Source organism: Anser brachyrhynchus, assembly GCF_964034855.1.
Source record: "Anser brachyrhynchus genome assembly, chromosome: 1".
NCBI lineage: Eukaryota > Metazoa > Chordata > Aves > Anseriformes > Anatidae > Anser > Anser brachyrhynchus.
In genome coordinates this window covers 24,657,581-24,670,818 of record NC_137694.1, presented here as the reverse complement: position 1 = coordinate 24,670,818, position 13,238 = coordinate 24,657,581, and the positions used below count along the sequence as shown (strand labels likewise).

General features: G+C 39.6%; 1 protein-coding gene across 4 annotated transcripts in view; it reads right to left on the bottom strand.

The window, feature by feature from the left end:
- The window catches only part of AASS (aminoadipate-semialdehyde synthase), a 29,651-nt gene that overhangs the window by 3,684 nt on the left and 12,729 nt on the right, over positions 1 to 13,238 (bottom strand). For 3 of the 4 annotated variants that reach the window (XM_080575635.1, XM_080575636.1, XM_080575638.1), the window contains 10 exons: positions 12,716 to 12,837; positions 8,863 to 8,992; positions 7,803 to 7,913; positions 6,414 to 6,522; positions 5,842 to 5,982; positions 3,806 to 3,973; positions 2,128 to 2,223; positions 1,060 to 1,175; positions 804 to 892; positions 312 to 488 (listed from right to left, as the gene is read on the bottom strand). In XM_080575635.1, the coding sequence (XP_080431761.1) occupies positions 312 to 488; positions 804 to 892; positions 1,060 to 1,175; positions 2,128 to 2,223; positions 3,806 to 3,973; positions 5,842 to 5,982; positions 6,414 to 6,522; positions 7,803 to 7,913; positions 8,863 to 8,992; positions 12,716 to 12,837 (1,259 nt within the window). The remainder of the gene's footprint in view (positions 1 to 311; positions 489 to 803; positions 893 to 1,059; positions 1,176 to 2,127; positions 2,224 to 3,805; positions 3,974 to 5,841; positions 5,983 to 6,413; positions 6,523 to 7,802; positions 7,914 to 8,862; positions 8,993 to 12,715; positions 12,838 to 13,238) is intronic. The other variant, XM_080575637.1, reaches the window with a different exon arrangement.

Sequence of the window (13,238 nt, the reverse complement as noted above, 5' to 3'; positions counted from 1 at the left end):
TTTGCCTGTTTCACTGTGGCATAGTCTCCCAAGGGGAACAAGTGGAATTTATCAGAAAGGTCTCCTTTACACCAGTGAAACACTTAAGAGTAAATGAATAAACATCTCTATAGATTTAGAAGTAAATTAAGAAGTGCCACTGAAAGATCCAAACATGCAGATTAAACATTCCTGTAAAGTAAACGAGAAGTTTGATAAGTTAAAAATAATAATACACATATACACTTCAGGAACACTACACATATTGCTTCCTATAGGCAGAGAGATATAGAGGTTGAAATACATTCACTGAAGGCTGATCTGTCACTTACCATCTAGAACCATTTTAGCAGCAATAGCTGTGGGGTATCCTACTGTTTTAGCCATAGCAGAATATCCTTTGTTATCACCATAGACAACCAGATCAATAAATTTGTCTTCCAAATGACCAGAAGGATGCCTGAGACCTATTTCATTTCTCATAACAATCATATCTCTCTCTCCAGTGCCTAAGAGAAAAGCACACAAACTATTCATTAATTAACTGTATCCCAATCATAACAAGATGAGTTTTCCTGACAAGCAAGGCACTATGCGTACATATCATTTACATTAGGGAAGCGAATTACACTTCGGATATGGGCTATAAAGGAGGACAGAATATGAAGATGTAATGTTCCCTACTCCCCCAGTTATTCTCTTCGTTCCCTGTTATATTTTTCCTTTCAAGACATTAAGAAACCTTAATAAGAACTACGTAATTAATACTGGTAAGAGATACTGACTTGTTCCAGTCATAACCACAAAGAAGATTTCTCACATACCAAAAGGCAGATTCATCTCCATGTGCTTTGCAAGAGCCCCCACAATGGAATCTGCTGCTGGAACAGGTTCATCTCCCAGTAATCCTAGCCTGCCAGAAGTAAAACAGACTGATGCCACTGCATATCAACAGCTTAGTCTCAGTTTTGTAATTTCCAGGTTGCTCAGCATATCAATTTAACAGTCTCAACATGGACCAAAATTGGTAGAACTTTTTACTTAAAAAATAAAAATAATTAAGGCACTGAAACATCATACCATTCCACAGCCTCAAGCTGACTTTTGTCTCTTTCCAGTTTGTTAAATACAGCTTCTTTGAGAACAGAGTATTCAACAGGAGGCTGAATTCCAACCAGTTTACACATGAGTTGCTTCTGTATTAAAACAAAACAAAAAGTTCCTGAAGGCCTGATATCTGTTCCCACTGCTTTCCAGTCCAGCTTTCCAGACCCTAAGCTCAGTTAATACTCAGGACATCTGAAAAGACAGATTGTACAAATAGGGAAAGTGAGATAGTTCGAGGGTTTTTTTTAATCACAGCAAATGAAAATAGGGGTTGTTTTTTCCTAAAACGGTTTGTATCCCACCACTCAGCTGCTTTCCACTACCTATCTTATTCCTTGTCTAATCCCTACATCTGATATTTCATTAAAGTGACAGATTTTTCCTTGACCTATATATATCCCCAGGTGACCCCTTATAAAGTCAGTTGTAAATGTCTGAGAAAGAAACTTAAGAAACAGCAAAGATTTTGCAAAACTCATGAGTTAAAGTGAAGTCAGAAATCAGTCAGACAGACAGAAAAGCAAGATAACAGAAGACAACAAAAAAAAAGAAAAAAAAAACAAGCCTATACGGAGTTCTAACTTCTTACTTCTTTGATGCTCAAAAATATTTTTAGACTAAAGACCACAGGCCAATACCAACATAGACACTGCAAACTTAGCACTGAGGGCTGGATTCCTACTAGCAGAAAATTTAAGAAAATTCAAAGAAACACTGGAGGGGACTACTTCTGACAGTCACCTAGCCCAACGCCCTGCTTGAAGCAGGACTTCTGCTAGCACTCATATCAGCCATAGCATGCCACGTCTAGCTGAGTCCAGAAAGCCTCCAGGACCAGAGACTCCAGAGCCTCCCTGAGTAACCTGTTCCAGAACTGCACTGTGTTCCTGCCAAAGAAAATCTTTCTGGTGACTAAAAAGAAAAAGCAGAGAAGACCAGGATGCAATACGAGATTCCCATTGCTATGGGTATCCAATCCTAGAAATAAGAAAAATGTTAATAAAAGAGAGAAAAGAAAGCAGAAGAACTGGAGTGACTCACCCAGGTTAGACGTGGTGTGGCTGAGTTTAGCAAAGGATAAGGATCTGGGTTAATTAATCCTAATTTCACAAAGCCTCCCATAGTTTTAGAGTATCCCTGCAATAAAAGAATGACATGGTTAAAAATAGTAATCGCTTGAAACTGAGGTGAATATTACTTTGATTCAAATGTTGTGGTGGAAACAACATTGCTAGTGTTAAGCATTATGCCCATGGGAAAGCAACCACAATAACATGATGCCGATGGGGTTAAAATAACAGATTGGTACCTCAGAACCTTCAGTACCTCTCCTCCTCTTCCCCTAATTTTCCAGTATCATCTTTAGTGATTTATTATTGTTCTGCCATCATTATTTCTGGCAAGTAGAATTGGTTGATGAGATTGAAGGGCGAAGCTGGCCAGCACATCATTACAGACAGGGCAGTATCAGCCAGCTGGCCCCTAAATAAACTACAGAAAGCAGAGGGTCTATGACTCAACTCAGCTCACCACAGCTGTACTTTGTATAATTGTACTGACATCAAAGAAACTAATTTTTAAGGTAAGAACCCTGTGTGTTTACATATTTCTTCAGGAATGGTAGAGAGACAATGAGTGGAGTGGAACGGCATTTAAAAGGAACTGCAAAAGACAATAGGCTGCACGATAAAATAAGTCTCAACTGGTTTCTGCTCATTTTTGTTTGTTTCCCATTAACAGTAACACGGACAACTCCCACACAGCTGCTGCATACCTGAAAACACTTAAGTACGAGTGACTAGAAACACTGTTAAAAAAAAAAAAAGAATGGTGGAAATAAAGCACCCTTGGAGAGGGCTAATTATAATTAGGAGCCACCTCCACCAGCACAAGGTTATTAGCTCAGATGGCCTTGCAGTCAGATCCCCCTGTGACACCTCTTTTTAAATTGACTCCATTAGCCATCTGAACTTAATCTCTAAGAGGCGCTGCGAGGAGATGTCAGCCTCTGCACTGACTGGATCGCTTTCTGCTCCATGACAGAGCAGTGTGCGAAGGGCCAGCGTTAACTTCTGCCCTGCTCAGCGCCGCATCTCAGCACAGATGTACTGCACAACTAGGGCTATGCCGTGCTCTTCTACACATCCCTACCAATATCACCCCAACCCAAGGCAACTGACCTCCTTTGGTGATGAAGAAAACAGCACTAACCACAGAAACATCTTTCTTGCAGCACAGCTGATAACAAGTCTTTTATGACACACTGACATCTTTTTTCCTTTGTGCCAACAATTATACAAAAGAAGAAATTTTTACCAGGCACCAAATGGAAGGGCAGATACTGTCATATTAAGACTTCATGATGAGATAGATGCCTTCTGCATATTTCTAGCTTCTGAACAAGAGATCGTATCTAGACTGACAAAAAGAGAGCTATTGCAATTTGTAGCCCTTATATCCCGACATTGGCCTTCAGTCTTCTTTTGCTAAGCAAGCCTCCCTCCCTCCCAGAAATAAAGAAAAAGTCCTGTTGTATTGCAACAGAGGTATTAAGAGGGAAAAAGATAAGCCATTTCTCATGCACGTACAAAACAATTTAAACCTTGACAAAAACCTTAACTCAGAAGACAGACATCCATAAAATACAGAGCTTTGTTGAAATGACAACATTCAATCTCTTGCGGCAAATAAGAACAACAGCAGAACAATAAAAACTTACTTTGTATCTTAAGGTGCCTCTTAACAAAGTGTGAGCTGTCTGAATACCATACGGCTCAGCATATTTTGTACTGTCTCTGTTAGGAAAACCTTCCAAATTTAATCCGGGGAAAAAATCCATTGAAGTAACAGAATCAAGCAACGCTCCTCCAGCAGGAATATTGATAACCTGAATTCCGCGAAAGAACAGCAATATTATTTTGGTGTAGTAATTTGATTTACTTTAGAACAGAAAAGATCAAGTGTGCTCAAAGTAGGAACATTATGTTTAGTGCTTCCGCTGCAAAGGCTCAATCTAAATAAAGCAGTTGCACAAGCCATTTAAGCATATCCCGTGATCAAGGAGCATGCACTATGTCAGCCATTACTAATCAAAGGACGCAGACAATCCACATCCTTCTAACACACCCTAGTAATTTTAATTCCTTTGGCATCTATATTAAGGTTGCAGATTCCCATTTCACTTACACTAACGTAATTTTGGAGCAACCCCTCGAACTACACCACTATGAAGTGAGATTCTTCCCATAGGTTCCTTGTTTCTTGATCTATTTTTTTCCTTCTCTTTTTTGGAAAAAGGAGAAGGTAAATGTAAAGAGAAGGATGGTTGTGGATTTTTGTTTGTTTTGATTTTGTTTTTTACTTTTTTTTTTGTTTTTAATCTTAAAAAAAAAAAGGTAATATGCTGATAAAAAATTGCTTCCCATGTGTATCTTCACTTGGGGTTTCAAAGCCCAGAGAGAATGCAACCTTGAAGGAAAACAAAAATAAGGTTGACTAATTCTATTATCACTACCAAATAAAGCCTTGAACTCTGCTTCCTGCAAGCAGCTGATGCCGTACCGCACCAATACAAATTCATTTTGTGGTTTCTGACCAAAGGGGCAAGGCTTCCTTCTAGCACCAAGACTAAAGCAACCAACTCCACAGCAATGCCCTAAGATCTTATTGTGTTTGTGAAGCAAGACACTTGTGTGGAAGAATCCTACACAATAGTCAAAGACGGCTACGGATTTAGTGGCAAGGAGGAAAAATTGCACAATTTAGCAATAAGTGCTCTCATAATGAATCATTCACATGCATGATCTAATTTTTCCTAGAAACAGGTGAACCAGGTCAGAATTAAAGAAGAAACATTTTCGCATTCCCCAAGAGACTCTTTCATCTGAAACTTACAACTAAGTGTTGCTGCTTTTTAAGTAAAGATCCAATGTACAAGTCCTGAATTTCTATTTTTTCTTACTGCAGTAAGAACACTAGAGCACGAAAATGTCATGACAAAGCATCTCGAAAGATTTCTCACTTCTGCAGATCGAAAGGTTTAGGTAATTAGCCAAACTTTAGGGTGGTTACAGAAGACAGTCTCCTTGACAGTTGATGAGTCCCTGCTCAGTAACTACTCTGAGCAAGTGGGACTGATCAAACAATCAGGAGTGGAAAGCAGAAATGTGACAATAGCTTGCAATAGCTTTGCAGAAATCAGTTACAATCCTTCCATAAAACAGATGTAATGACATTTGCTGGGTTAGATTTACTCCACTGTCTTCTGCACAAACAGCAGACCGGAGCTTACATATAAACCTTGTTAGAAAGCTCTGTTCACTTCCACAAAAGCTAGTTAGTATTACACACTGCACCAAAAGAAAAAAGAATTCAGGAATTCTGCTAAGCACTGTGCAAGTACAGAATGAAGCTGTTTGGTTTGCAAACGTGACAAGAAAGAAAAGCAAGCACATTCATTTTTGTTTCAAAGAGCCAGACACAGGGCAATTAAGCAGCAAAAGGAATACATGCAAGCTGACGGAAGCTGAACCCAGAACATTAACCTCAAGTTAGTGCCTTAGTCATTAGCACATTTCTCCTTTGCCTTCAGATTCCATATAGTAAGAATTAAAAGCTGCCAGCAGTCAGGCACCATGATATACTCAAAGGTACCATGATACTTAGGCTTAAAAGCAAACAGCACAAAGCCCAGTTCCCTCCTTGGCCCAACATCACCTTCTTGGTCTTTAAACGGAAATACTAGGACTACTTCACCTCTCCATTTTTTAAATATGTAGCAGACTGAACTGTATTCAGCAAGACTCCTTGTGGGCTCCAACTGAACTTGTATCTCAGAGGATTGTCAGAGTGCTCTGGAGCTGGTAGGCCACCACAGAAAGAAGTGTAGGATACAACCTGTCAGATTTGTCCACAGGAAAGAAACAATGAACAGATGACAGATACAAGATGGAAACAATACAGAGCTACCCCGCAGAATCCCTGTTAATTCTTAAACTTCCTGATGACATTACGCCCAAACAGGCCACATCAGAAGACCTCCAGTGAGGAAAACAGAAGAACTTCACTGAACAACTGCATCAATCTGCCACAATGCAGGCACTGTCTGTAAAGGAGAGGAAACCAAAACATACACTGGAGCAAACCCATTTTAGGTAATAGACTTCTCACCAACTGGTTTAGTTGGCACCAAATTCCCAGCATCAGAAAAAAATAAGGTGCCCAGAACCAATCACACATCTGTGACATGCCCAAAAGCTAGCTGGTGTTAAAGGAATGGCTTTACTAATAAAATCCTGGCAGAACCACGCACAGCCTGACAACCTTACCGTGGCACCAACTTCTTTTGCCTTGTCGATACATTCCATTGCCAACATATGGTCAAGACCAGGATCCAAGCCCACTTCACTGATAACTGTAATACCAGCAGCTTCTACACTAAAAACAGCAGAAATGAAGAAGCGTCAGAATATTCACTATTACAGGCCTTTTGTTCATGAAATCTGTCCAAGGGAGGCCCAGCAAACTTTCCCCAACACAGTAACTTCTGCATTCTGTCTGCAACTTGTGTGGAAAAAACAAAAGCAGATATTAAAACCCCAAGGGTACAATTGTCCTAAAAGTCATTGTAGCCTTGATTTCTCTTACTTTGATGCAACATCTATGGGCTGGTGAAAAAATAAATTTTTACAAGCTACTCTGTATCCTACGTTCTCCTGAACAGTGCTTTGATGCAGACAGGCAGTAATGTAGAAGACAAAATCAGGTTGGTCATAATAGCCCATAACAGATCCTTCAGAGGAAAAGAGATTGAAAGGTCTTCTTTCTCAAGTTGTAAGCAATATTTTTTTTTTTAATAAAAATAATTGCCTAAGCTTCCAAAGCAGCTCACATCACCACAAATGAGGGTGATTTATTTTAAAATACAAGTTTATTAATAAAAAATGCTTTTTGTTTTGACAAATGAGAAGGGGATTTCTTCTGTTTTGGGGGTTTGTTTTTTGTTTTAGAGTTTGTTTTGGCAAAAGTAGTATGACCTCTTGATATCACAGCAATATGGGGAGGAGAAGTTCATGAACCTCTCTCATTCCTGCATCCCTGGTTCTTTACCCGCCTAGCTTTCTCCATTTTATCATTTTCAGAGACACTGAATGTCAGATTCCCATCTCACTCACTTGAATTGACTCCAGAGGTTCTAGTACTGCAACTCAGAGAATCACCTAAATGAAGCCACAGGCCAAAACCAACTTTAAATTATATAAAATAAGTAGACAACAGAAAGAGTAGTTAGAACTGTAACCAGTTTGAGACTAATATACAATAAGCCAAGAGTTTTCGTAAGGGGAAGATGAAGGATGACAATTAAGCTTTCTGCCACTGGTAGAACAGGACAGCCCAGCTTCTCCTTCAAACATCTAAACAAGTTTGAGGGGGGAAGGCAAGGCACATTAACGTGAAATAAGATGGGGCATGCAGAACAGTTGCCAGAGCAGTAGCCTGAGCACGTTGCGGCATGCACTCTTCACTCTGTTCTGCTACAGTCTCTGTGTGCAACTTTGGGGAAAAGTACCTAGTCCTCGTTTAAAGAAAGGGAAAGAGGCAGAATGCAGAAAACACTAATTAAAGATAAGCTTTGCACATGTAAAACACTACAAAATGTTCACACCAAATATGCACCGAAGAAGGAAGCAATACCAGAGAGATACTCTCACACCTACCTCTTCTGGAGTTCTTTCATAGCGGGTGTTAAGTAGCTTGCTGTTACCAAGTTCACTTTGTTGTTAATACATTTCTTAGCAACCAAAGGATGTGCTGAATAAGGCAGCAAACTACAAATGAAAGAGAATTACACAATATCAAAATCCAATCAGTTACTTATGCTGCCACTGAAAAGCCTCTCACTGATGGTTTTGTGTGCCTACAAAAAAGCTCAACTAAATGCATCCATCACACCTGCCTTGCTCCAGGTCGTTTCATACCTACACAAGTGAAAAGCCACCCACCCCATCAGAGGAACACTGTCAGATGCACTCAGAACAGGGTGCAAAACAATATGGGAGTCATTCTTTAGACAACATTTCTGTCATATTTTTCCTCAGAGGGAAAAATACGGAACAAAAAAACATAGACCTCTTTTCAAGACCATCTTCTAAACAGGCATGCTGAAGGTTTAGAAGATACAGAACTGTAAAACAATCCTTGAGAACACTTGCATTGCAACAGTCCTGCTGATGTACTTTGCAAAAAGCATGCTCTAGCTGGAAAAGAAACAACAGTCATGACTTCCATTGTGAAAAAGGACAAAATGGCAAGGTCATTTCCTCCCATTTCAATAACTGGAAAGAGATCTTTCTTAACCAAATATTCAGGTGAAATCACCAATATGTCAGAATTTTTACTCCTCCTGAAAACATGCAAACTTGATCCTAGGCACACATAAGCTGGTAGACATAACTGGCCCCTCTTACTAAAGTTATCCAAGTAACTGGTGAACACTTAAAAAGAGAAGCTGCAATCAAAGTCCCTGACACCTCTCTACACAAGAAGGTAGTGGCCAGTTACAACTATTTACATATACAAATATGAGCCCAGTTCTCGGGCATTAAGAAAGAATAAAAGAGGATTAGGCCATCTAGGCTCCACCAAAAAGTCTAGCAAACTGAGGGCAGTCACAAAAGGTCCTCTACACAGTTACAATGCTGATTTAGTCAGTGAACTAGGAGAGGGAAGCAGCATGACTTTGAGTTGAGGCTATCGTGTTTTACTCGGAATTCTGACCTGATCACAAGGTCGTGTTTCTTCACCAAAGAGGACAGCTTTTCCTCATGCTTGAGGACATCCATATGAACTGAAGTGACATTGCTGAATTTTTTTGTCAGTTGTTCAAGTTGTTCCTCCATGACAGATGCTGTTTTAAAAATAAAACACACCATTACCTAAAAATGAAGAAGTCCAAAGCGTGCCCAGGTATAACTGCTGTACATATGCCTCCTTCTTTCCAAAGAGAAGCAGTTGCATGGATGCTTTTTCACCAGCAGTTAAAGAAAAATTAAGCATAACGTTAAAATTAAGCATAAGCACTTCTTCTGAAGTAGTCAATATTATAATCGATTTCCAGTGTCAAGCCACAGCAGCTATAACTTAAGAACAAGAGCCTAAGAAGATTTGCTCTCAGAAGTAAAGAGCCCCAGACTGCTCTTTACTAACAAGGACACCCACTATTAGCATCATTGCGGGTGTACTTAAAACTAATCAAAGTTTAAACTGCAATTTTCCTCCTATCAGTAGACTGAATTATTTATGCAAAACTAGAAGTCATCATCCTGCTTTGATGATGATGGAGAAAGTTGGACATCTCCAAAAAAGTACAAGTATGCCTGAATGGGATGGTGGTATGGTACTCCCGGCTGGGCACAGTAGAGCTGTTGTTACGTTTTTCTGCTGATCATCTTTATTTTATTTTCCAAGGCCTCACATGATAGATTATTATTTTAGTCCCGATTGGCTGCTGTCTTCTCAACAGACGTGTCTACATCTCTGGAGATGTCCAGAGTATTAATGGAAAAACAGTTGGGAGCGGGAGTCAAAAGGAACAGACAAAAGAAAAACTTGAAAAAAAAAAAAAAAGGAGATAAAACTAAAGTAGGAGTAACAAGCAGGAACTTAATGATATCCCACATTCAGCACTACAAAACTAAGCAGCAATTCTTCTTTTCCCTATTTATTCAGTGGACAATCACACAACAGACAGGATCTTCATGCTTCGATCTGGGAGGGATGTCAGCCCTTAACCTTTACTTAGGGGTAGACCCTTTTACCGAAACGAGTCATCTACTGGTCTGCTTGACATAGCAAGGTGCAGGAGTGTAAACCAGAATGACAGAAACTCACTTCAGGGCCCTAGCCACATTAAATTTCTATAGGCATATGTGAGCTCACCAGTTTGCTGGGGAAGCAATGTACAACTAGGAAGGGGAGTGCAGGGAGGGAGAGTAATTACCTCCCCCCAAAAAACACCTCTTCTTGCAGATTTACATCCTCAAGTGAAACAGACTAATCAAATTGCTTGAAACAGGTACAGTTTTGATTCTTGTTTTGACTTTCACACAGAAATACAGAAAAGCCAGGCCTGGTACTTTCCAGTTTAATGAAATATTGTGTTACGCTGACTCTTGAGGGAAGACTGCAATGGAAAAAAAAAAATGTGTGCCAAAACTGGCTTTAGATTAGTAGCATCTTGCCGGAAAACAACCATTTTCAATTAGAGCAACAACTTATCTTGAGGCCTAAAGCATTTTAAGTCACTACACAGTACGTCTTTTCTCCTGGTTTGAAAAATGGTCACATTCCTAACCCAGACAAACAAATGCAGAGCTGAAGTATTCAAACAGCTTCTGATGGCAGTAGCCATTTCCACAAATGCATAGACTATTTCACTGAAATGCAACGAGCTGACTAGAAGTCCTGGAGGAGAACAACTCCAGAGAAGATGACTTGCTTTTCATTTTCAGGCTATGCTTGGTTTAAGCGAGAAAAAAAAACCTTCACTAGTTCTAAGGCCTTGCCAAACATGCAGGTTCAACGCAGTTAACTAAGAGATTTAGTAGGTAAACAAAACAAATGTTCAGAAAAGCCCACCCTATCCCTCATTTCACATAGCCACTATACTTATGGATAAATCTCCTTTAAAAAAAAAGTCTTTCAAAACTCTGTTTCAGTATATTTTTAACAGAGTTCATATTTGTAGCCAAAACCAGCTTAATAGCATAAATAAAAACATTTCACCACTTCATCATTCGCCACTTCTAACATAATAAGCTGAAAATGTTCAGCTTTTGCTTAGGCAAAATATAACTAAAAGGCCTACATCCAATCTGACTGGTTTCAATATTTACCTAGGGCTCAGTCCTACCAACCCTGCATGTGCTGATATTATCACTAAAAGGGAAAAAAAACAGTCTCCACCTCCCTCCTGCCTCCACTTGTTCTTTTCCTATTATTTTACTTGCACTGCCATCAGCACTTACCATTATAAGGAAAGTGGAACTGAAAAAGCAATCCAGGTTAAAAGCAGCCAGTATTTGCTACATCTGACTTAAAATGAATTGGTTCCCCATCCTTGCTCACCACGCAGCCAGCACAACGAAGGCAATGGGAACACAGCCAGGAGAAAGGAGCGGGCAATGAAGGCAGCAGGTGGGGCAGAGGCTTAAAGAGAATTAAAAGCATCTGTGCCTCTAAGTTACGGCCTTATTTCCTTATGGCCTTTCCAAAGTCAAAGGGAAATAAATATTGCTAGAGAGTGATTCTCCCTACCCTACTAATCAACTTGTGCTGGGGAAACAGCACTGAGCAAAGCAGTCTACAATTCAAAACAAGAAAAGATGATTACATGAAGGTTTCCTAATTAAAGATTTTATTCAAGGTCTTCAATCATTTGGATTTAAAGCGGTCTAGCCTAGCAGCAGGGAGCCAAATGTGGCACTGTGAGGTGCATTTTACGCTTTCTACATCTACCTGCCTGCTGTTAAATATTAGACTAAGTAACATCTTTGTCTCCTTCCTTCCAAGCTTTTTTTTTTTTTTTGGTGGAGTGTGCGCTATAGAAACTGCATGTTCTTAAGCTACCCAGATAAGAGGCACCTGCTATGTTTGCACAGAGCTTGGCAAATCAGATCTTCCAGTTCACCTGGTTTCCCTTACTGCTACTGGATTGAAGGGACTTGATGCAGCCTCCCTACTGGCGAAGCGATGGATGCTGCACATTTCTGTTATCCTTCCCTGTCCTCCACATCAGGCAAGACTAATAAGTGTACAGATTGCTTAGAGTGCCTCTCTTCTTCCTAGTAAGTCTTTTCCCAGGAGTTAAAAGTACTATTGTTACCACTGCAAAGGGTAACAAAAGCAGCACAGCATGAAAGTAGTATGAAGGAAAAAATATATATATAAAAAAGTAGCAACAGTTAAAAAAAATATACAGAAGTATGTTGTTTCAAAATAAACCTCTTCCTAGCAAAGTATCTTTCAGGCAATACAGCCTGGGTTTTAATTCTGAAATTGCAGAATCAGGGTAAGATCATCTATGAGCATACAGAAAAGTGTTTTGGAGATGTCCAGCCTGAAATGTGCTACAGATAAAACCAAAACAGAGCAATAAAAAAACCTGGCTCAGGGCATGAAGAATGTTTACCACCACAGTACTGGTTTTAACAACAGAAGAGACTTTACTCATACAGATGTCTATAAAACCAAATTCATCTTCTTGTGTGAGGAGGAAAACATAACTGAGAAACAATAAAAGAGACTGACTAGCAACAACACCAATCTCAAGTCCAAAGCAGGTTAGAAGGAAAAATACTTCTTTCTAATCTCCCTATAGGTTACATATGCAAACAGTAAACTTTCCATGAGGCTGTCATTTTCGAAGCAATTACATAAACTCAAAATTCTCAGAAAGCTATGAAACCCTCTTCTGCAGTGCACAATAGTGAAGGTTTTCTTTATCAGTTCTCAGAACCAGATCCACTTATTACTTATGAGAAAGGCTCTGCCACACTAGTTGGTTGTGGTAAGTCCAAACTATACATAGAAGACATTTTTTTACGTGATAAACAAGAGAAGTCTTACATACCAATTGTGATGTCAACGTTGGAATCCCTAGTGAGATATTCAAGTACAGGGCCGGAAACATAGCCGGAGCCAAGTACTAAAACCCTCTTCTTGTTATCCATGTTCAACATCTGGGCGTACTCCCTAGGAGGTATTATTACAGGGAAAATTAAAAACCACACAGAAGAGATAAATTGTATACTGCTAAAGCTAACAGAATAAGTATGTTTTAGTAAGTCTACAAACCAAGAGCTCTATTCAGACCAAGAGTCAAGTTCATGGCTAGCTAACCCAAAACTGGTCAATAACTGTCTAGTACTGCTACCGTTCTGCTGCAACTTCTAGTTTCCTTCCTCTAATATAACCAAGATCAAATCCATCAATGTCTCCACTGCTTCTCCAATTGCTATTGGTTTTTCGACATTTTTTTTCATCAGCTGTCATTGTATTTTCCTCAATGGCCAAATGACTGTAACCAGATCACTCAAGGACCACCAAGCTGTCTATGTCATGTTAGGCTACCATGACTTGTCAAGGGATTCCAG